This window comes from Petromyzon marinus, chromosome 46, assembly GCF_048934315.1.
Source record: "Petromyzon marinus isolate PM22_M1 ecotype Great Lakes invasive population chromosome 46, UKy_Petmar_22M1.pri1.0, whole genome shotgun sequence".
NCBI lineage: Eukaryota > Metazoa > Chordata > Hyperoartia > Petromyzontiformes > Petromyzontidae > Petromyzon > Petromyzon marinus.
Window position 1 is genome coordinate 11,570,334 of NC_133712.1, and position 25,514 is coordinate 11,595,847.

At 44.8% G+C, this 25,514-nt stretch overlaps 1 protein-coding gene across 3 annotated transcripts in view; it reads left to right on the forward strand.

The window, feature by feature from the left end:
• The window catches only part of BEND7 (BEN domain containing 7), a 33,066-nt gene extending 12,045 nt beyond the window's left edge, over positions 1 to 21,021 (forward strand). For all 3 annotated transcript variants that reach the window (XM_032971764.2, XM_032971765.2, XM_032971766.2), the window contains 4 exons: positions 2,416 to 2,543; positions 3,063 to 3,288; positions 6,717 to 6,830; positions 16,580 to 21,021. In XM_032971764.2, the coding sequence (XP_032827655.2) occupies positions 2,416 to 2,543; positions 3,063 to 3,288; positions 6,717 to 6,830; positions 16,580 to 16,650 (539 nt within the window). In that variant the 3' untranslated portion in view covers positions 16,651 to 21,021. The remainder of the gene's footprint in view (positions 1 to 2,415; positions 2,544 to 3,062; positions 3,289 to 6,716; positions 6,831 to 16,579) is intronic.
• The last annotated feature ends 4,493 nt before the right edge of the window (positions 21,022 to 25,514 follow it).

Sequence of the window (25,514 nt, forward strand, 5' to 3'; positions counted from 1 at the left end):
CGGTGCGAAAAGAAGTTCATATGGATGCCCCATATTGGGGTTTTTTCATGCCAACTCCACTGTTGGACATCTGTGTCTGGTTTTTGTCATCTGCTTTGTGGGAGCTCTGAGAAAGAGGTATCCGTAAATATTCGTGTCGTTCTTACACAAGTCTATAGGACGGAGATGTGCCGTGTTCCATTTTCAACGTATGCAATAGTTTAGTTTGATGTGTCAAATATTCTAATCGTTTTAAGCCAATTTTTTGTGGTTTCCGTTTAGTGTTGAGAAAATGATGAGAGGAAATATAAAAAAACTGATGTGGAATATATTGGTGAAAATAGTAGCGGATTGAAATGCAAGTGCTTATATCAGTGTGTTGTACATTTTGTAAGCTACCCAGACTTTCGTGCAGATACATTATTTCATAGCTAGAGGCTCAAAATAAATTAATGGTTTAAAAATTATTTGATGCTGGAGAAAACTAAAGATTACATTTTTTTTAAGAAAACATTCTTAATATTTTATGTATATTTTAATTAATGGTCTCTAGACGACCCGGAGTAGGAAGTCTGCTGAACATGTCATTTGCAACAGCTGTTCTTTATCTGCCATTAGAAAAAAATGACGCCCGCTCTCTGCTTATGAATCATACCTGATGTGTGTGTGTGTGCGCATTGCGGCATCTTGAATTTAAATGTGGGGTTCCAAACGATCGTGGGCGTTATTAATGCACCTCCAACATTCCTATACAACAACATTACTGCACCGTTACGCAGCCGGGCAGATTAACTGGCAAACTATACCACGCTTCAATGTCCAAGCCAAAAAGGTTCATTATTAATTATGTCTTCTTTGCGAATTACATCCCTCCTTAGCTTCACCTCCACCTCTGAATAAATATCTTATCTAAAATAAATGGAAAGATGTTTTTTTCCTCTTTAAGTTCACCTTATGGCTGGGCTATTTAATGCTGGAATCTGTTTAGTTTTGGATCTTTGAAGGAAAAATTTCAATCCCTGAAAGAGCAAATGGTTCCGCTTTATTTTTCGTTGCCATCATGCTTTCATTTAAAGGGAACTTTGGTCCGGATTACGCTGAGCAAAGTGTAATTGCCGCATTGTAATGACTACTTTGGAAAGTTCAAGGGTATAGGTTTGCGCTGGAAATGTTTGTTTATTTTTCCATAGATGGCTCGGTGACAGCACGGGGTTAAATCCCACATTAATTTTTAAGCCATTCAGACTCTTTAAGTGTTTTCACACTTCTTGCTTTTTGATTGGAGGTATTTTGTTTTACCCGTGCTTTGAATTCTAACTAAAATAGAATAATGAGAATTTTGTTTTAATATATTTGGCAAAGTGTTAAATTGGTTGGAGCCAGAAAAAAACTTGTTATTGGAAAGTTACGTGGTCAAATGCCGGTCAGGGGTCGACTTGACCCATGCCACCCCTGTTGTATAGATGAGGAATTTTCACCACTAGCTAAGAGCTGCGAACGGGAAATGAGCACTGCTCATACTTGTTTAATGGCAATGTTTACCTTCGTTGTTGTCATTAACTGGTGCTGGAGTGGTTGGTGCACCGCTGTATGAACCCAGCGACTCAAGTTCGATTTCCCAGCCATAGTTGGCATAGTTGGCATCAGTGGCTGAGCAATATCTGAACCAGTCCTACGCCACCCTTCGTCAACCTGTACTGACCAACGCAGCGAAGTATGGTCAGACAACCTTCATGACTGAGAGGCATGTGGAGGCTTTCATCCAGCAGACGATTGACGAAGGGCTACAAGTTCTATATTTATTATCTGTTTAGCAATTAACCATTATTTTATTAATTAAAGCCTCAATGAATCACAAAAACTCCTATTTTGTCATTCATTAAGACGTCAGTCGCGAGAGTGGGCAATGGTGTGCTGGTGTTATGTTCTGAATTTTCCATTTGTGAAACATTACCTGCGTATTACTCAGTTGGAATTATACATGGCAACAATCGCCCGCCCCCCCACTGTCAAAAACTTGCAGGACACTGCTTGAACAAAAGGTCATGAGACCCAGTGAGGCTTTCCAAGGTTAACGAGCTAAATAATTACATATAAACTACTATTTAAACTATTATTTTACCGGGTAAGGCACACTAGCTATATAGCTCTTTTTTCAGAAATGACTTGGTCACAAATGATAACTCAAAAGACGTGGCTGGTCATATGTAAATTTACTCTTAAATGCATGCTGTTTATAAATGTGGAGGGAAAAACCAGAGGACCCGGATGAAAAAAATACACTCGACCACAGAGAGAGAGAGAGAGACACACGCAAACTCCAAATATACAGGCGTCAGGGTTGAGATCGAACCCATGACCTGTATACCAGACGAGACAGTTAACCTCTTGCTGCCGGTGCGCCCTTGCCTTGCCTGTATGCGTGTCCCACTTTAGAAAGGAGCAGCCTTGCTTTGGGAAGTCCTGGTAACCCTGCGTTGGAAAACAGCCCGAAAGATGGTGGCCACTTCACCGAAAACTGTTTCTACTCCCTGGGCCACTCGCCGCAGAGTGACTCCACAGATGTACGTACGCACAGCTGCCTGCAGGTGGCCTTCACACCCGTCGACGGTTGGTTGGAATTACTGATTGGAATTACAGAGGGAGAATACGCGGATTGCTGTCAAATAATATAATCTATGTGTGTATGTTGAACTTCTTTCGCACCGTATGAATGCCCATCACATAAAAATGTGATGAACGCAAATAGATCTGCGGAAGCTCAATAATTATAGGGGAAAAAATCGTTCACCGTATTTAGCAAATGACCGTCCAATTAGCACGTTTGGCTACATACGGTGCGAAAGAAGTTGAACATACATACCTTGCCTAGAGCCCCCGTGTCTGCCGGCTACGACGCAACACCGCCACAGGAATGCATGCGTACAGCATACCCAAGCAATGGATAATTGCAGGGTTGATCAAAGTTACTCAACTATGTACTCTCCGTAGCCCACCGGGTCGTCCACCTCAACCCTTCGCTGACCCCGCTGCTATTTTTTTTTTGTCGCGCGCGTGTTTGCATCCGGTCGGCTGACCCGCAGCTCGCCGTACAGCTGGCCGACGGCTACAACGTCTTCATGGCGCGCTCGCAGCTCGAGGAGATCCTGATGCACTACACTCGCTCGGGCAGCCTGCTCTTCCGCAAGCTGGTGGCCGCCTTCTTCGACGACCACACGCTCGCCAACTCGTTACCCAACGGCAAACGCAAGCGCGGCTTCAACGACCCCCGCAAGGGCCTGGAGCCCAACATCGTGGCCGCCATCCGAAGTGCGTACACCCCCACGTACACCCCCCTTGACGGGGAGAGAGAGGCGGCAATGGGCATATTTCTCACGGGAGACCCCCCCTCCCCCCCCGATGTCTGCTGTCTCCTATATCCTCATCTAGTTTACGTTATATATATAAAAAAAAAATCTGCCTGAGCTAACTTACGTTCCAGGTGTTTTTTTTTTTTTTACACGTTGATTTAGGTTTGTGCAATGTCGTTAATCGAATAATGATCTTTAACTTTTAAGTAAAAAAGTATTCAAGAGAGCTGTTTCCATAGGCAGTGCACACCAGGAGCGCTGCGATTGGCCGAATAGTGGCGGCCATGATATCGTAAACATCGTTAATCGGAAATGTACCATTAAGCGAAACAATGGAACCCGATGGGATGCAGATCGTTAATCAAAATATTGTTAATCGATGACATCGTAAACCGTGGGACCACTGTATTTTCAGATGTTCTGCCACCAACAGGAGAGAAACTCGTGATACAAATTATATAAAGATTTGAGATAGTCCCAAGACATTTTCCAACGTCTCGGGTGTGATTGCTTCAAATGTTTCTGTTTTGTCCTGTTGAACGCCACTCAGTAATACTCGCTTTAAAGGACGCAAATTTACAATGCAATATAATGGCAACATGTCAAGCACACGGTTCATACTGTTGTCTCATCGTAATTTCATAACAGTAATATAAATGGTCCAACCTTCATGTCCCAATTGTCTGTTCTTGGTCATTCTAAAATTTGAACAAATATATTTACCATGCAGTGGCCACCAATGCTTGAGTATTTCTTAAAACGGAATACTCTATACAGACATTGATAGTGCATTGTTTTTTTTCCCACCGTTTCCTTTCTCAATGGAACACACAGGTGTTAATGGTAATGAGCAAACCCTACCGTGATATATCAGTCCGACAAGAATAGCCGCACCAAACTGCACGCAGAGCGCTTAAATATAGCCGCACTTGTGGACTGCCGGTCGCGATAAATACAGTCATTACCGGCGACACCACAATGCTACGTATAAAAAGTGCTCATTATAAAACTCACACCGTGTATGAACCACACTTGATATTTGTAATCTTCAGCAGATGCTTTTTATATATGTAGTGGATTCAACTGAGTTGCAGACGTAGACTTGGAGGCAACACATTTATTCAAGTCCAACACACGGGGTAACTTTCCCCTTAACATAATAACAACCTATGGTGGTGACCACCAGGCTTACTACACTAGTTACAACGTAACTACCTACTACGGACCGGGACCAACAGCTTGGGTCCAGATCCGCGTGTTGGAGACTCGTTGAACGGAGAACATAGACTAAGGTTTCTTCCAGGATGAACAACAACCCTGGTCTCTCTCGGGACCGGGCTTATATTCTCTGCGGCGTGGCCGGCTCCGCCCTTGGCCACGACCACCTTCCAGAATCCTCGCGAAGGATCTGGGTCCCCATCACATGACTACCCCTAGCCCCCACTTGGGCCCCTTTGTAGACTTAACTGGTCACGTGTCCTCCCGGGTCAACCAGAGTGCCATGGCCTCGAGTAACCTCATCCTTCGGCCGGCACTCACACACCCTGTCCTGTAGGGTTGGCACTGCACGCCAAGCGTGGTGTCAATCAATCAGCGCTCACCGGGCCCCTCTAGGCCCGGTACTACACCCACACCGCTGTGGTATCTGTCATGTCGTTTACTGCATGCCGCGCCTCTCTAGGGCCGGCACTGCACATTGAAATCCCGCGATGTCACTGCATCTATATACTGCTGGATTACTGCTTCTTCACAACATCGCTATCCATCACAGTCCTGCGATGTCACAAATCCATCCCGGTCCACTTGTACAGGCTGATCTTATTGCTCCGTGACCGTGGCGGTCATCTTCTTGGGTGTACCTCCCCTCCTTTGGCTGCTACTCCGTCATTCCTGACCGTCCGCCGTCATCCCTGCTAACGATGTGCCCTGCCCAAAGCCCTCTTTTGATAAGTCACTATGATGTCTTGAGCCTGCGTACGTCCTCTAATCCGTGTGTTATTTCTGTTATTTCTAGAAAGCATATCGCCATGCTAGCTTAGAGTTCAACGTTTTGCAATCCATATAATGTTTAGAAACATGCGTTTAGAGCATTTGGCTGCTATACATTTTCACGTGATAAACCACTTCGTTGGGTTATCATTTGTGGCCAGGTCACTTCTGAAAAGGAGCTGTATAGCTCAGTGGGCCTTACCTGCTAAAATAAAAAATAGATTAGTTTAGGTAAAATGTTATACTTTGTGCTAAATTGATAAAATATACATCATCAAAGTATACTCTGTCCTACATTGCATAAATCCAGGGCATGCAGAACACGAGTGAAAATTGACATCTGAATTTTGGCACTGGAAATGCCTGAGGCCAGCTCATCCCAAAATGAGCACTGGGTGCATTGCATCACCGCTAGCGCTGGAGACATAAATATGGCCATGCATGGTGACCACACGATCCCCATTGTGTGCCTGTGCCATCCTTAATAGGTGATCACTTAATAGCATGAATGTAAAATTATAGAAAGTCCAGTTTGGGACTGTGACGCGACATCTCAGACCGTGCAACATCTTGTGAACGACTGCCCCAATCGGATCATTCAACGGCGATCTGAAAGAAATCCACGCGGCTACTCCTGAAGCAGTCGAATGTATATCAAATCTCGACATCAATTTGTAAATCTGTTGCTATCCCCAAAAATTCCATACGAAAGAAGAAGACTAATAGCACTTTCTATATAAAACGATCAATATTGTATTTGTGTGCTTGTATGTCTATGCTTATTATGCTTTAACTACTGTGTTTGAATTGGCTGGTTGCAGAGGGATCTGGCTGTAGAGCACTTACCTCCAATTAGAAAGTTACTAGTTTAGCATTTTGGTCATAGATTGGCTCAATCTGTCATCCCTTAGGTGACGTTTTGGGCAAAGCCCATCACAGGAATGTAGAGGCCAGAGATGTGTAGCCTCTATGTTCTGGACAGAAGGGCCATTGCCCGAAACGTTGCCTATTGTCTACCTTTTTCTTTTAAGGTTACTGTGTTTTTGACAAATGTGTTGAGTTTGCAGCAGCATCACCACCAAATAAGCTGTCCTTTGTGGAAAGTCCACATCAGTAGTCCTGTGGTGACTAGCTCCCACCCACCGTAAATAAAAATGTGAAATTTCCTCTGGTTCAGTGCTGTAAACACAGATGAACGGCAGCACATTTCTCGTTTGAGCAGGGAAAAACAATAGGTTGATTTGACGTCTGTACGTATGTTGAACTTTTTTCGCGCCTCACATAGCCAACCACACTCATCGTAAGCGTGAATTTTAACATTGCGTTGTAAGAGTGCATATTAACATTGTGTTGCATTGCTGAGTTATGCAAAGTCATAATTGTGGTGCTTGTTTGCAGGCTTCACGGAGAGCTACTGCAAGAATAAAAAGATAATGAAGCTACCAGGACCGAAAGATTGGGTGCAACTCTTGCAGGACCAGATAAAGCTGGCTCGTCGCCGCATTCGCAGAGGTGGGCTCACATTGCAGGGGGTTGGGAGTGAGGTGCAATCGTTATCTCTCTGTTCACACACACACACGCGCACACGCACGTATATATAAAATTTAATTTAGAACACAGGAAGTCCTCACTCAACACGCTGTCACACTAGCGCATTTTCGCTACATTGCAGTTCTTCTATTCGGCAACACTTTTCGCACGACACGGAACGCGCGCACCGCTATAACGCAGTTGCCAAGTGGTCAATGACGAACTACTTTCTTGAGCTGCTCGGCCGAGCTGTGTGATAGAGTACACTAATTACCCTCGTCTCAGGCATTTTTAAAGTGCAAATGTGATTTAGTAGCTTGGTAATTCCTCGCCTAGCGCATTTTTGCTAAACGCAGAACTTTTCAGGAACGCATCTACCGCGATAAACGAGGTGTTTACTGGATACATATGAAATTTTATTTACTGTACCTTTTATTCTGGATGCGTGCGACACATTTATCCTTTACGTCACGAGGCTTTATGCCACCTGATTGGAAGTGAGAACGTTTAGGAAAGGTAGGCTTTCTGTCATGACAATAGCCCATTGATCTGACCTCGTGAATGAATTCTTGTTGGAGAAATAGGTTACTGTGTTTGCATACAGTTCTCATTGTCTCTCAATCGAATGAATAGCACTCGGGGAGACTTGAATTTTTTGTATTTGTGACACTATCAGAGGGGGTGACCCCAAAATGACTGTGCAGTTTTTCAGCAGAAATTGTTTTTTTATGAAAATATCCCTGCAGTTATAACAACAAAAATATTTTTCGGAAGCACAGCTTACATGTGTAGTGAGCGACTAAAGAGACACGTCGAGTAGAAGGCTTCTTATTTATTAAGAGCACACTGGGCGATACATTTTGTAACGCAGCTACACATAGGCGATCCTAACACGTAGCCCCATCTCCGACTTCGCTACACAAGCTGTTCGACCAGCGCAGCAACGGCGACGGAGAGAGTCTTCCAGAAGATCAGCCACGTGGTCGGAGACGAAGAGATGACCACGAGCAGCGACGCAGCCAGGAACCAGGACCCGCAACAGCCACGAACCTCTGGTTCGGGGTCCCCTTTATATCTGCCCCGGCGCGGCCAAGCTCCACCCCTGGCCACGCCCCCTTTCCATAACCTTCGAGCTGGTTCCCGGAGCGTCTCGACTTACTCCGCCTTTCACCTTTACCCCAGATACGCCATCCCGGCTAACAATAATAACCAAACACGTGATGCAGAAAAAGTTCCGCCACAGCTGGAGCAATATAACAAACTTTTGTTTCTGAACGATCTGCAATAAAAGGAAAGGATTCAACCAGCAACCCAGGGAGGTAAGAGAAAACAATAGGAACAGAGAGGGGAAGAAGATAAGAAACAAATTTCCTTCTAGAAAACAAACAAGCGCAACCCCCTCAATCCCAACCAACGGTGTTATAGAGATTTGAAACATTTGGACCGAGTCCTCAACGCCGGTCCGTCCATGGGGACAATCTCCGCATCCTTGACAGAAGACGTGGGGTCCGCCTGGAACCCTAAAGAAGGTTGTTTCACTCCCAGCTTCCGTCTCAGTCAGCAACTCCGTGCATTCGGCGAGATCACGGGCCTTGTCGGTTAGGGGTTCGGAAGCTGTGGGCGGCACAATACAGTTTTCCTGACGCGCATTCTCCATTGGCGTCTCCCCCGGCTCGTCGGACACAACAGACACCGGCCGTACACAATTTGGAGATGACTTGTCAGTCCGGGGAGCAATATAAGGCTTCAACCGCGACGGATGAATAAACCAATGGCGACAGCCAACTTGTATGCGCACACACGGCGGCCGTTTGACTTCCACCACTTCCACAGGACCCTGCCATGGCCCATACAGTTTAGGGGACGTTCCCAATGGCACTTGCGGGCAGTGCTACCATGCCCGATCCCCTACAGCCCAATGCAACTTATGGTCCCTTTGCCCCGAATTCCGTTTGTTGGCCGCCTGCGCTTTGGCGGTGTTTAATTTCACCGCTTCTCGAGCTGCCGAGACACACTCCTGAGTAATTTCCAAGGGCGCAGGCAATTTATATATTCCCTTTTTTTTCAGACAACCCCAATTTAATCTCCATAGGAGGTTCACTCTCCCTTCCGTACATGAGGAAGAAAGCCGAAAATCCAGTGGAAGCATGGGGAGCTGTTCTGTACACAGCCAACACTCTCGGAACATGCAGATCCCAATCGATTTGGGATGTGCCGACTGCCTGACTGAGCATAGACGTGTCAGGGTTCTATGCAGCTGTTCTACCATCCCGTCCGTCTGGGGATGGTACGGGGATGTTCGAATTTTCTTAGTTCCTAGCACATCGCAAACTTCTCGTAGCAGCTTAGAGGCAAACTTGCGCCCCTGATCCGTGAGAAGCTGCTCGGGGGCACCTTTGTCCAACATGTATCCATACACAAACACATCCGCAATAGAGGCTGCCGACTGGTCGAGCAGCGGCCAGGCCATGGGCCATTGCGAAAAATATTCAACCCCGACCAAGAGTAACTTGTTCCCGCCTCTGCGTGGCAGGAAGTGGCCCGAGGATGTCGAGTGCGACCAACTCATTGATGCACGAAACCAAGATAGACTGCAATGGAGGCTGTGACTTTCTCAACGGCGGTTTCCTAAGCGTGCATTCCGTGCAACCCTGAATGAAATGGTGCGCACGTCACTCGACATCCCCGGCCAATAATACTCGCGTAGCAACGTTAGTAATGTTTTCTGCACCACAATGTGTAACAATTTGACCTCGTGCACCCCCTGAGTCAGCTTGATGCTACGTATCAGTAAATAGCGGGACGTGAGCAATCGAAACAATAGAAATGCATTGAAGAAATAAGCTGAAATGAGTGTACATTAAAGAGCAGCAGTACGCACAGGTTCGTTGAGAAGCAGGCTGCAGTCTAGATTATAGACGACTCAATGACATAAGCATTGCTACAGTGGACATAAAAAGCTTGCAATACGGGCAGCAGCTGAAAAAGCAGGATACAGTCGACATGAAAGGCTGTGCACTAAACAATGAACGTGAGTTCTTATCTGCACACAAACATTATGCCAACGTATTTGTTTTATAATAGTAAACAATTAACCTGAGTTTTTATCTGCGCACAAACATAATTATTGTGATATCTGGCAACTTATTAGTTTAATAATAGTAAACAATGAACATGAGTTCTTATCTGCACACAAACATTATTATTGTAATTTTTGCCAACTTATCTGTTTAATAATAGTAAACAATGAACATGAGTTATTAGCGAAAGATTCAATAAAATTGTACTTTACATTGCCGTGGTGAGGCCTAGTCCCGTGCAGAGCCCGTGGCCTCGCTTAGATTGCCCAGCCGGAGAAGGTGAGACATTGGCAGGCCGAAAGTGCCGTTTGTCTGTCCATTTATCCGTCAACAAAATTATGAGAGGCTTGCAGAAGTCCAAAAAGTTATTGAAAGTGGGAGGTAAATAGTTGATCTAAAAGGTTTCTCAAAATTGTTAAACCCCCCCCACCCCTCAAAAAATATTTTTACTCCCGCCTAGACATATTTCCCTAAACACCCTACATACAGTAGAGCGAGTAGTGTCTAGTGACTATAGTAGTATCTGACTCGACAGTAGTATCTGGCTGTACAATAGTATCTACTGACTCTATTGTAATATCTGCTGATTCTGTAGTTGTAGCTACTGACTGTACAGTAGTATCTACTGAGCCCAGTAGTAGCTACTGACTGTATAGTCGTATATACCGACTCTATAGTAGTAACTACTAGCTCTATAGTAGTATCTGCTGACTCTATAGCAGTATCCACTGACTACAGTAGTAACTACTAACTCTATAGCAGTATCTGCTGACAATAGCAGTATCTACTGACTCTATAGTCGTTACTACTGACTGCAGCAGTATATGCTGATTGTAGTGGAATCTACTGACTAGTATTATCTACTGACTATAGTAGTGTCTACAGACTCTTCGGTAGTATCTTCCGACTCTATAGTAGTATCTACAGACTATAGCAGTAACTACTGACTCTGCAGTAGTATCTAATGACTATAGTAGTACTTACTGAATCTGTAGTATTTATTAACTCAATAGTTGTACAGTAAAACCTTGGATTGTGAGCATAATTCGTTCTGGAAACGTGTTTGTAATCCAAAGCACGCGTATATCAAAACGAATTTCCCCGTAAGAAATAATGGAAACTCAGATGATTCGTTCCACAACCCAAAAATATTCATATACAAATGATTAATACAAAATACCTTTTTATATTTTTATTATTTAAATTTAATATAAAGTAATCAAATTTATTAGTTAAATTTCATCGTGGCTGGTGTGAGGGAGACGAGAGAGAGGAGAGGAGGAGGGGCCATTGTTGCAGTACAGTTACTAAAGAACACTCACTACACTTGGACACAAAATGCTTTACGCGCACACACACGTGGTCACAACACTATAGTGAACAGTATACGCTCGCACAGATGTTGACTATACGAGTGAGGCACGCCGACTGAGACCGAGCATGGCAGAGGATTACCCACAATCCCGCAGCGAGAGATAGAGAAGAACCTTCGGCTCAGTTGTGATCACGTGACGCTCGGCAGACAAAGCGTATACGTACTGCTCGTATTGCAAGACCTCGCTCGTTTATCAAGTTAAAATGTATTAAAACATTTTGCTCATCTTGCAAAACACTCGCAGACCAAGTTACTCGCAACCCAAGGTTTTACTGTATCTACTGACTATAGTTATAACTGCAAACTCCATTTTAGTATCTGCTGACTTTATAGGAGTATCTGCAGACTCTGTAGCAGTATCTACTGACTATAGTCATATCTACCGACTCTGCAGCAGTATATACTGAGTATAGTGGTATCTACTGACTGTAATATTATCTACTGACTCTATAGTAGTATATACCGACTCTATAGTAGTAACGACTGACTCTATACTAGTATCCACTGACTATAGCAGTAACTACTAACGCTACAGTAGTATATGCTGACTCTATAGTAGTATCACCAACTCTATAGTCTTAAATACTGACTCTACAGTAGTACCTAATGACTATAGTAGTATCTCCTGAATCTATAGTATCTCCCAACTCTACAGTTTTATCTACCTACTCTATAGTCGTATATACCGACTCCATAGTAGTATCTATCGACTATATAGCAGTTAACTACTAACTTAACAGAGTTCCGTGGTGAGGCCTAGTCCCGTGCAGAGCCCCCAGCCTCACCTAGATTTCCCAGCCGGCCGAGGTGGCACCTTTGCAGGCTGAGACTGGGCTGCTACCCCTGCCCCCCCACCATCCCACCGCCCGCTCTACAGTAATAGTATCTAAGGGCTATAATAGTAGTATCTACCAACCCTATAGTAGTAAGTGCACACATTGGGGTGGGAGGGGGGAGAATAGGACATCGCACTATAAATAATTTACCGCGGCATTGTGTGTATTTCTTTTGCATTTTTTTAAGCGAATGATAATTCCCCCCCCCCCCCCCCACCGAACGCGTGTGTGCGTTGCGAGAGCAACCACGGCTCAGCGTTTCGCGCATGCGCAGATGCGTGCTCTGGCGCCGCCCTGTGCTTATAAAAGGAATACATTGTTAATTTAACGACTTTAAAGTTGACGGATGTAAAATACGGATAGCGCTGGCTCACCCCCCGGGCTTATCGTGTGGTATCTGGGTACTTTTTTTTTACGTAAACTCGACAGTTTGCGAGTTAAATCCGTCACAATTTGCGTCCACACACAGACAGGCACACAGACAAAAAATACTTTTTTTAGGTAAGATATAACTCTTTGATAACTAAATAGAGAAATTGACAGTTTAAAACATTAAGTGGGGGGAAATGCTGTGTTTCTTGATATATGCCTAGAAATATAACTTCAATCTTAAATTCAAGCTTGATTTGAAGCTTTCCTCACTGCAGGAATTACTCTTTGGTTCTTTCGGTAAAGTCACGTAGAAAGAAAATAAATTAAATAATAGAATACGACGTTTCGATTGCAACGCTAGCAGTCGTCATCAGGTATAACTAAATTTGAGAGCGAGACAATACACAGACGCGGAGACACACAGACAGACACACAAGCAGAGAGAGACAACACAGAGATACAGAGGGAGACACACAACATAGACACACAGAGACCCAATGCCTCTGTGTCGAGGCCTTAAATAGAGAGAGGGTTGGGCAGAGAGAGAGGTGGGTCTGCTGGAGCATCTGCTAGAGCAGAGAAATTAGCATGTCAATGAAAGACCCAACAAGACTGGTACATTTTAGAGAGAGTTGTGTGGAAATCCACCCCGAAGCGACCGAGGGAGAGAAAGAGCGAATGGACCTATGAGAGCCTGGTAAATTTTAGAGAGAGAAATAGGCAGATTAAGTTTTTCCCCTTTTATCTGGCAACAAAACAGGTGTTGTTAAAACACCAAACTGAAACCTTTTACAAGGAATCATGTCTGCATTAACCACAAACCTTGTGATCAAAATGCAAAAAAAAACACTTTGATAACATATGCATTGTCTTTGAAACTGATTGGTCCACACCAGAGACAGATTTCTTTTGAGCCTCGTCTCAAACGCCGTCAATCATCTTGCACCAAAAACTCTGAATGGGTTTATAAGTGCCCTGGCAAATCATGTGAAGGAGAAGCTTGTCATGGACATAAAGTCTGCGAAATACTTTGGGACCATGGTCGACAGTGCACCTGACATCGCATACTGACCAGATGTCTTAAGTTATCAGACATGTAAAAATCAACAATAGGAAAGTTGAAGTGAAGGAAGTATTTCTAGGATTTTTCCCTTTAAAGGGGGAAAAAAAGCTGCTGACCTCAGTTCTAACATTCTTAAAAAAGTGGAAAGCGATGGACTGGACATCATGATGTGCCGCGCTCAAGGTTACGATAATGCTGTCACTATGGCTGGAGTCCATGGAGGTGTACAAGCCATTCTTGAGGGAAAGAACAAGAAAGCTATTTTCATGGATGTGTGGATCATTCGCTTAACTTGTGCGGTTCGCACTTTTGCTGAAAATGCATCGTGTGTGACATTTTTTGGAATTCTTGAGACAATGTTTTCTTTTTCTTCTTTGGTTCTTTCGGTAAAGTCACGTAGAATGAGAATAAAATAATAAAATACAGTTCTGTTTCTTCACCTGAGGACGGCTACTTGTGTTGTGGCCGAAACGTCGTGAGAATTTCATTGTTTTATTTTTATTATTTTATTCTCATTCTACGTGACTTTACCGAAAGAACCAAAGAAGATGAATCCTTGCAGTCACGAAAGCTTTAAATCGAAATTTAATGTTTTCTTTCTTTGCTGCTTCCACCCAGCGATGGGATGTGTTAATTGACCATACCGGAGTGTCAGTGAAAAGGCTATCAACAACACGCTGGAGTGCTCATCATGCTGCAGTTAAGCCATTTAAAGAAAAGTCCGATAAATTTCGATTTAAAGCTTTCGTGACTGCAAGGATTCATCTTCTTTGGTTCTTTCGGTAAAGTCACGTAGAATGAGAATAAAATAATAAATTGTGACTTTACCGAAAGAACCAAAGAAGAAAAGTCCGATAAGTTTGTGGCGGCAATTGAAGCTGTTTGTGATCCACATGGAAATTTGGACACGTGGAGCAGCGCAAGATCTTTTGCCTGCTGTCTGTGATTTCACTTTTCTGTGCTACCTGTACTTCTGGTGTGATGTAGATGAGGAAGTTAATCTTACTCAGCAGAACCTGCACACTGAGGGCTTAACTCTCGACAAGATGGTGACAAAGATCGAGGCGCCAAGACTTTTTCTGCACGAGGAGCGCAGTCACCTAGCGGAGCGTGCAGTTGAACAGGCGCTTTTAAAAATCAGACGAATGTGGAATTGCAGTAGGGAGAAGAGCCAGGTTCAAGAAGAGGATGGCAGGGGGAGCAGGCAAGCGATGCTGGACTCACTCTGCAAGAAGAAATTAAGAGGGCAATGCTTGAGTGCACTGATCGCTTTCATTCTGAACTTCAGATCAAGAGCCATGAAGGAAGTAGAGCAGCCATGTTTGAGGCTGTTCAAGCGAAGAATCTCATATCTGCCACTGAAGAAGAGTTGAAGGTGTCCATTCCAAAATTGTCCACTTTCCATGATGAGGTATCTGAGAGTGAGCTTTTAATAGAAATACCAAGGCCGAGAAGGCACCTAAAAGCAGCAGAGATTTATCTGGAAGAAGCCAAAGATTGGGCAACATTAGACGTTTTGACATTCATAGCTGAATGGGACTTCGTAGAATCTCTCCCAACCCTTTCAATAAGCCTAAAATATTTTCTTACGATCTGTGTTTCTCTGGCATCATGTGAGAGGAGCTTTTCAAAGCTGAAACTTATAAAATAACTTTTTGCGATCTACCATGGGACAGTCAAGGCTTTCCGATCTTGCGATATTATCACTTGAAAGTGAGTTGGCGAGAGGCATTGATTTCGATGAAGTGATTCACAAGTTTGCAGCTTTGAAGGCCAGGATTGGAAAGTTCTGATTTAGTCGAGATGTTCACTAAGTGCTGAAATGCTCGTGTATTTGTTCCTGTTTATTATTTTGGTGTTATTTCATGTATGAGTATATTTCCATATGCATTGGTCTACAACTTATACATTATTTGGGCCATTAATGATTTAGCATACCAAATCCGTTGATGGATTTAATGTAACGGTAAAGTTGAATGTTAAAATTAACAGAATTTTGATGTAGTTGTGAAAAGTCTTTACTTCGAATTCTGTTGTTTTCTTACCGAATTTTCACTTTAACCACATTAAACTATGTAAATGTAAATACATTCAGGCTGTGCATATGATATTGTCATTTAAAGGTGTAATTTAAATTTAGCTATTTGTTTATGTCACTACTATTGCCATTACATTCAGTGATATACGGGTATTACGATTTACGAGTCACAGTACAAAAAACGTTACTAAAGATTCTGTATGGTCTGGTACGGGCGGAGGTCCATGGGGGGGTGACACCATGAGTTACCGCACTGGATGACACCAACCCTAGTGACGCTACTGGGGAGGGGTAGTGTAGCGGTAGTGTAGCGGGTAGTGTAGCGGTTAGCGTACTGCGCTATGAACTTGGCGACCTGAATTCGATTTCCGCTCGTGGCACAGCACACGAGGGAGTCGGTGGCCAGCACCACGCTCGGCCGCCTTTGTCTCCCTAGTGGCGGTGCTTAAACACCACACCAGATACTCATTTGAAGCTGAGTCGACCTAAGGGAGGCCCAGGACCGGTTCAGATTTTCGTCACTGGTGTTGACAGTAAGCAGGAATCACCAACCCGGGTCGCCGGATTCATAGCCCAGCGTGCTCACGGCTGCACTACCACTCCTCACATGACACATTTGAAAAACATTTCTAAATCTATAACATTTACGTTTATGCAATGAACTTCACAAAGGCTACCTGTACCCGCCCCCCCTGCTACTCCCACCATAGCCGAGCTAGTGGACATGAAACCACTGGTTCAGGGCAACCAACGCATATGAGCACTCATTGGTGTGTCAAAGGTACGATGCCCACCATCCACAAATACAAAGGGGAGACATCACGGCGGTACCACTCCACTGCTTCTCCTGATGCGGTTGTCTGACTTGAATGTGGAATTGTAGTCGAGCAAGAGTGCTGTAGGGCGGAGACAGATTGCACCCCCTTGGTTTATTTTAATAATGAAACGATCGTCTTGTGTTTTTCAGTGCCTCCACACAACATGAGGCTGCAGGACTCGGCAGAGGCGTTTGAAGGAGAGAAAGGGAAGTTGGAATGAAGGGAGTCGTCGGCTCTTTAGACCACCCGGCACTGTGAACAAATGTAACACTCGCAGACAATTCACTTTGCAAAAAGAGGGACAACTCTGCTTTCTTACTTTATCGTAAAGAGGTGGCGTTGTGTAATGTTTACAGTTTTTTTTTATGAGTGTAAACACTGGATGTGAGGTTTGATTTTTAATCGAGAGTTCTTTGTAAATAAACACCAACACAAAAAACTAGCAGAGAGGGGGGGTTTTTTTGTTAAGTGGTTTTTTTTTTCCAAAGAACCCCGTCGCTTCACCCCCGTCACGCGACAAGCATTCATTTTATAGACGGCATTGGTCAAACATCCAGCTGCAAACAAAAAATCCTGGAAAATAGAGAGAATCCTGCACTCGTTGATGCTTTCCATTATAAATATATATTTGATTACTGGGTAATTAATATTTAATAAAAAGGTAATTTTTACTTTTAAAAAATTGGTTGCACTGCAGACAAATGCCAACCTGAAGCCAGAATTTTGTGGCGCTTTGCGTGCGCTCGACCCTGCAAGAATTGTCGAATCGTTGAACTGGGTCCTGAAGTTGTAAATCGACATCAGTGTGTGCATATGCTATCGTCGTCTTTAGCCCTGTTCTATCCACTGCTGGATGAAAACCTCCCCACATCACCTGCACCCCCCCCCCCTCCCGCCACTCACATCACCAGTCTTGTTCACAGCCATCAACCCATCTGGCAATTCTAGATTTAAAGCTTTCGTGACTGCAAGGGTCCATACTCTTTGGTTCTATTCGGTAAAGTCACGTGCCACGCCCAAGGCCAATTGTCCAAACGGTCACTTCGCTTTGTCCTCTCATCCACGTTTTGCCCCTTCTTTTGGTCTCGCAATGTAATTTACAGATTTTCCATTTTTTTTCGTCATTGTCCACGTTCCCGTTCCCGTTCCATTTGTTTATAGCAGGGAACTTGTGACCGATTGTGAAACCCTCCCTCTTTATGCATCAGGGGTTGTTGCTTGCCGTTGTCACGTTGTGTTTCACTGGCATTTACAGCCTGCCCTGGCTTTTATTTAATTCTCGCGATACATTTTCGAGTTGTGGGTCCCCATGCCGAACACCGCAATAGACTGTGCAGATGCGAGACCTGGCGAGAGATAACGGTAGCAGGTTGGCACCACGATTATTTGTACGAGACCTTTGGGAGTCTGGTCGTAAAATATATTAAGTCTGACGACCCGGTTGCTATTTATTTCCCATAGCCACTGTTGTGGACTCCAAATATTGAAAATACCTGCTGAGGATGCCTCTAGAACCCTAACATAACTCCCAAGTTCAGTGTCCTTGGCGCGGCCGTTGGAGAATTTCTAATCTAAAGCGAGTGTCATGCGCTGCTGCTGTCGGGATTTTCAGAAATTGAAAATGTAACGGTTAAAAATAAATACAGCAGCTGTGAAAACGTACGTGTTAAACAAGACGTAAAGCTCTGGTTATGTTTGTTTTTAATCGAGGACCTCGTGTGTATCCTGATGGAAACTGTGGATGTACCAGAGTGATAAGCAATGCAGTCCACAGTGCTGCCCACGCTTTCGGGTTATTGTGGATGCGGTTGCTGGTGGTGGCGCGAAGCTGCCTACGATGGCGGCGATGCTCTTTAGATGCTGGTAATGGTGTCGGTGCTGTTAACGATGTAGGGGCGGTAGTGTAGCGGGTATTGTAGCGGTTAGTGCACTGCGCTACGTATACGGTGACCCAAGTTCGATTCTCACTCACGGCCAAACCCAGTGACGATCTTCTGAACCCGTCCTGGGCCTCCCCGAGATCGACTCGAACTCAAATGAGTACCCGGTGCAGTTTGTAAACATCGCCACTCGGGAGATAAAGGCAGCCGGGCGTGGCACTGGCCACCCACGCCCTCGTGTGCCGTGCTGGCCTGCAAAGGTGCTCGCTAACAGCACTTGCCCCAAAAGTCCTTCGAGGCTATACGGGGGATCCTTGGCTTTGCTGTTATTGATATTGCTGCTGAATGATGGTGGCGCTGGTGCTCGCATCGAATGAAGCTGCTCAGTCGGCCCGTTTCGTGAATCGCTGACGAAGGGTTGTGTACACGGCCAATTCTCCGGGGTCACTGTGTAATTGGCTCGCTCTTTCATGCCAAGACAAATCCTGTTTACCAACGAATGCAAGCCTCTTGCCAAAGTGGCGCATTGTCTCCATCCCGCTCCCAAACGTCAATGTAAACATTTCAGGGGTTTTCTTTTAGGCTTGCAGAGAGTACCGTATTCTCCAGGCTATGAGACGCTCCTTAAACTCATGTTTCGCCCCCCAATCGTGTGTGTCCGGTGCCAAATTTGGATACACACACTGACCGGATGCACACCCAACTTTGCTTTGGAATACCGGGGGGGGTGGGGGGTGCATCTTATATTATCCGGAAAATAGTTCATTATTTTTATTGTTACGGGCAAGTGGTGAAGCAGTGTCAGAGCAATTTCATTCAATGCTGGAGGCCGAGCACTTGCTATTATAGCAGTGGTAACACAGACGATGGCACAGCACACCATTCACAGTTGGCATCGCTGTTTGTAAATATGGCTCAGTTTAGTATCAGTCCATTTTCATTGCCATTTTTTTTACAACATTGTCAAATGTTAAACGTCGTGGTGATCACGAGTATTGAAGAGTTATTCATATCTACGGCCGCACGAAAGATTTTGGACGGGGGGGGGGGGGGACTGCCTGCTTGCGATCTCGCGGAAGAGTTTAATGTGGCCGCAACATCGCATCCCAGGGCACAGTGTTCAACGGAGATGGTTTTAGAGGACACGGCTCTGCGATCCTCCCATAATAACAACTGTAGTGCCATTCACTGTAAGCATTGTGTGTGTGTGTATATATAGCCAATGCAGTGTGTAGCATATTCCGCTTCTGAGAATCGGAATACTTAAGTGTGAGAATACTTGACCTGAAAGGTATACTTCGTTGCGTGCGCTACGTTATTAACAGTACAGTATTTTTTAGACTCGAAGATGAAGCCCCCCCCCCCCCTCTATTTTTGAACCTTTTACAGTCAATCGATGGCTGAATGCTGTTTCAAATGACACGTGCACCTTCTGGGTTTAATCATTCTCGCTACAATCCACGCGGCGGAGACCCCGCGCGGCATAGCTAGTTTAGTTTTCTTGCTAGTGTGATGCCATAATCGTTGAAACTATGACGAGGTGGACTCTGCAAAGTGTGTATTTATTGTCAAAATATGTTTTTGTCGCAAGAATTTTGTTTTTGTTTTAAACATTGAGTTAGAAATTCATCAACAACTTGGCCAATTAGGGAAAATTTGAGGCGCGAGCCGTTTTGAACAGGTCATAAAATGCCGCGATGTACTTTTATTTATTTTAACAAGTGCCCCGACGTTACCCAGTGCCCTGTGAGGGTCAAAGTGAAGCCATCCAATGTTTGTTTTCGATGGGAAGTGTGAATCGCAACGTCTTCTTTTGAGCAACATTCCCCCGAAACGCACACACTTGCACGTTCTGCAGGAGTTACCTGAACTCAGACGCGCTCAGAGGCGTGTGTATGAATTCGGTTTTAATAGCAGGGAAAATAACCTCTGGAAATGGTCTCTTAAACTGGGAAATCACACATGGCTACTAACGTAATTACGGTCCATATTTTGATTGGAAGGAGGCCATTATTAACGTGAATTGCAAAGGGTCGTGGTACTTTAAGAGGACAAATTAAATGTGCTTTATTAAGGCGACGATGATGCGTAGGTAATTCAGTCAAGCTATTTATGTGCCGTGTTGAAATTTGGAGCACTTTCCTTCAGAGGTATGTAAGGCCCTGTATTATTAATATAGAACAGTATAATATAAATGTAGACGCAATAGACTGCTGTGGGCCTGTTTACAAAGACTCCCCCGGCTGTTTGTCAGATGAAGAGTGACTTTATGTACGATCTTCGGGTGTGAATTGTGAAAGGATATGCATTTTGTTTTTGTAAACTTGCAAATTTATATGAATGCCTTGCACCTTCGCCATCGGCTTAAAACACGCAAGCATTTAAATGTCTAGGGCCAAATGTTCAAGTATTGAAAGCTGTGAACAGAAGTTCGGAGGTGTCTGGTTCCTGGGGAGGGAGACTACTTATAATTCTGCACTGCTGATAAACGTGTCCCTATTTAACAGCGCTCGGGAACTTAAAGTTACTGTTTTTGATTTTTTAATGTAAACAATGTTGTGTGTGTGCACCTCCCATTAAGCGTTTTGCTTTCCTGCAATTTATATAACTTGTGCTACCAGCTTATAAACTGAAATCTTGTTTGTATGAAAAGTTTCAATGGAAATGCCCAACTCATTTATATGTTGAAATATACTTTTGTTCACTTCTGAGTGTTTGGCCATACGAGTGAATGGTTGTAGAAACGTTTAATTTGAGAATATATTACTTATTAGCTTTACTACCCGGCTTCGCCCGGGACTTGGATTCACCACGCCTGACCGCCTTTGTCTCCCCAGTGGCGATGTTTGTTCACACACCACACCAGTTACTCTTTTGAGGCTGAGTCGACCTAGGGGAGGCCCAGGACCGGTTCAAATAATCGTCACCGTGAGCGGGAATTGAACTCGGGTGGCCGGGTTCGTAGCGTAGCACGCGAATCGGTACACAGTCGCTGCCCCCCCCCACCCCACACACAGGATAAAGACAAAGATCCCCCGTGTAGCCTGTGAGACTGTAGGGGGCAAGTGCTGTTAGCGAGCACTTTTGAAGGCCGGAACGGTACACGAGGGGGTGGGTGGCCAGCACCACGCCCGGCCGCCTTTGTCTCCCCAGTGGAAATGTTTACACCGCAGCAGGGTACTCGTTTGAGGCTGAGTCGACCTAGGGGAGGCCCAGGACCGGTTCAAATAATCGTCACCGGTGGTGGCCGTAAGCGGGAATCGAACTCGGGTCACCGGGTTCGTAGCGCAGCGCGCTAACCACTACACTACCGCTCCCCCCACACACACGCGTCCATAGGTACACATACACGCGCTTGCAGCAGACACACACAACTTTCAGGGTGCGTACGGCAGTAAACGACTGAAATAATAAAGCAATGCTGCGTGAAGAACGCCTTAGACCTGCAACACATTTGTATGGCACTTTACTCGCGGGGGGGGGGGGCGTGACATGAGCAGGCTTCCGCATGCGCGGGTGACATGACAGATCTTCAGGGTTCTTTCAGTAAAGTCACGTAGAATGGAGATAATATAATAAAAAAAAATCCCCCAGTTACATGCTAATTTATATGTAAACGTCTTTGTCAAGGCGCTCTGTTCCTCCCACACAGCTTAAAAGACGCTGCCCATGCTTGGCAGGGTTCACTCAAGCGCTGTCTTCCGGACAGTCCTGTTTCTTCACCTGAGGAAGGCTACTTGTGTTGTGGCCGAAACGTCGTGAGAATTTTATTGTTATTATTTTTATTATTTTATCTCCATTCTACGTGGTGACTTTACCGAAAGAACCCAGAAGATGAATCCCTGCAGTCACGAAAGATTGAAATCGAGACATGACAGATGTGACGTCACAGCGCATTTGCCGTGCAAAATATATGCATTATAATTTTTGCATGGTGTACAGTCTGGAAAGTATGCTAAACATTTTGAACAGATACACATTCACAAATTTTGCTTTAAAAATTACTCATTAGGAAGAGGGAAATGTTTTTCCATTGCACTGTATTGCAAACATTACAGGTTTGCGAGTACATGCATAACATACGATTGTTGTGGTTCCTTTAATTTTAAAGTCATCATTTACGTGTATTCAATCAAGAGTACGATACGCAGTTTTGTTTTTTATTATTTCGTTTTGAAGCCATGCTTTAAACTGATGGTTTAATTCGGTAATCACAGACGGTCAACGTGACCTTGTTCGACAAGACAAGCAGTCTCTGCTGCAAATGTCTAGAATTAAGTTGCCTGAAATACACTGTGCCTTTATATATACACACACACATTCTAATCGGAAACGTGGTTATTTACGAATCCAAAATAGAACAACAGAAAAGTGCACATTTAAGCAATGGGAGACGCACATCCGATTAGCACTGTTGACTTCGTATGGTGCGAAATAAGTACAATAAACATTCGAATTGCATTCGGAGACAAGCAAGTGCGTGGGTTGGAGAACATACACAGGCTAATGTCATGCGTAAAACTGTTCTGAAAAGTTGGCTCTACGGAACACGACGCTGGAAGGATCGAAGATGGCCTACTATAAAGAATAGTGACAGGGGCAGCCATGAGATGGAACATAACTGATGGTACATCCAGAGGGGATGGTGCGATTACATTAGCACGTGTGCAGTTGCTCGATAGATGACTGCATCACAGGGAACGCAAGAAATGCTGGCTGCTTGGGGAGGCCCTTAATCCAACGGTGGATTGATCATGGCTGATGATGAAAATACGATTCAATGAATACGCTTTGGTTCTCTCGGTAAAGTCACGTAGGTATAAAATAAATCACGACGTTTCGGGCGCAACACAAGCGTCCGTCATCAGGTGGGACAACCACAGCAAGAAACAATTGCTGAAGTGGGCAAAAGAGCTGCTGTAACAAGAGGCTGTATAGGTAAGAGAGGGGGGAGGAGTGCAAGCTAAGACGCCCGAAACGTCGTGATTTAATTTATTTTGTTTTATTTTATACCTACCACGTGACTTTACCGAGAGAACCAAAGAGTATGGATCCCTGCAGTCACGAAAACTTAAATCTCTTCAATGAAACGCGGCATACATTGAACACGTGGGGTTTCTGCGACCAACGTGTATGATTCATAATTGTTGTTTGAGTCGGATTGGGTGAGCACAATACAACATGTGTTGTCACTCCCTCTTCCACCCGACGGCCGAAAATATAGTCACGAGAGCACATTGTTTCAGCACACCGGTATGTTAGACTAATCTAAATTTTTTATGTAGCGTCATTCAAGATAATTGCGCGCTGTACACTTGTACATACGGGTCAAATGAAATGTATGGCCAATTGGGTTAATAACATGCCAATGTGGTGAAGCAATAATACATTGGCGTGTCTGTTCACACGTTAACTTCCAACTTCTTGGCGTTGGGGGTGGGATTACGACGCACCTTGCCATTGGGCTTCAGCAGTTCGACCCCAAAAACCAAATGATGAATACAAACGGCATCGGTCTAAAGAATGCATTTCTTGGGACGGTCGCATTCTCTCAACTCTGTTTAAGTTGGTGGTTCTAAACTACAAGGTGGCCACACAGCGCCCCACGAAACATCGTATCGCCTGCAATTCACCCCCTACTTCTGAAAGCCAAGGACGGCTCATCCTGGATAGTGCTCGGATGAGTGATGACTGGCCTGCACATAACAGGGGTGTCGAAGGATGCCCGAATTGCCAGTTGAGAGCAATATTAAAAAAAACGAAATCTATCGTCCTGTGTATATGCTCACTTGCCTTCACCTTCCCGCATTCAACCAGCGTAGCGAAGTCTGATCGAATGATCACCACGAGGACGTCATCCAGCAGTTGATTAACAGAAGAGCTGAACGTCCACGTTTTAATTTTAACAATGATGGAATATTCCGGGACAGTGCTTCGTGTACTGCGCTAATAAATACTCGATTTCTGTAGAATGCAGCTTATACTCGGTACACATTAGTAGAATGCAGCATATACTCCGTACACATTTGCTGGAATAAAATGTATACTCAGTACACATTGGTAGAATGTAGCTTATATTCAGTACACTTTGGTCGTTGGCGCAAAGGTTTATCAAACGCATGCCAACAGCGGTGGCATGGCACTGCTTTTTGCATGTTCATTGGATAGGTCACATGAGTCATCTAGTCATTAACCCCCCCCCCCCACTCATTTTGTGCCCTTTGTCACGAGGGAGACCGCATGCGGAGGGCTTTCGCACTTCTCACATGAATTAATTTAAAATAATTGTTATGCAACCCTTTTTTAGTGCGCTCCAGAAAATGTTATATAAATGGGGTTGATACTGCGTTTGGCAGTGGGTGCACAAGCGTCTAACAAGAATACAGATCAACACATCCGTCAATAACTGTGGCCTTAAGAAACATAATATAGGTGACGTTTCGAGCCCTTTTTCAGAGCAAACGTGAGTGCATTATTCCTCTTAAATAACCCAGCATGACATAGTGTGGTTGCAGTTCCGTGCCTTCCAGCGAACACACGTGTGCAATTGTAGTGGGTTCCCAGTACACGGTAGAGTAGGGGCAGCACTATTTATTGAACAAGGGGTCACACCGGAAGGGGTAACGGCCTCTTCACCCGTATACACTCAGGGATACCCCTAGGCTATCTAGCATAAGCCCTAGGCTCCCGATTCCTCCAGCTACAGGCGCTAGAGGAGGCTATCTGATCTGGCCCTGGTCAAGCACAGATCTCGGCACCCCACCAACCAGACCGGCCCTTAAAAGGGCTCCGGCCCTTAAAAGGGCTCCGGCTCTGAGGCTCTGGGGCCGTACCACCGGCTTGCCGTGCCGGCCCTAAAAAGAACAGCAGTCAGGGAAGTCCCAGGGTCTATCTAACAGGCCTTCCTTCTTCACTGGTTCTTCATTCTTGGCCCCAACACACTGCCCCGAGCTCTCTGGCTCCCCGCCCTTTATACCCATACCCCACTGAGGGCGGGGCTATAACGGACGTGGATGTAGCCACCCAGGTGTGGCTGTGCCTCACCTTCCCACACCGTGTGTTTCCTTACCATAACAAATCTGAGTGACGAGAACGGATCCATGTCAGTGGTATGCCAAATAATTGGGAGGCTGCAAATCCCATACGTTTCAAACAAACAAAGAACAAAGGTCCCCCGTGTAGCCTGTAACAGACTGTAGGGGCA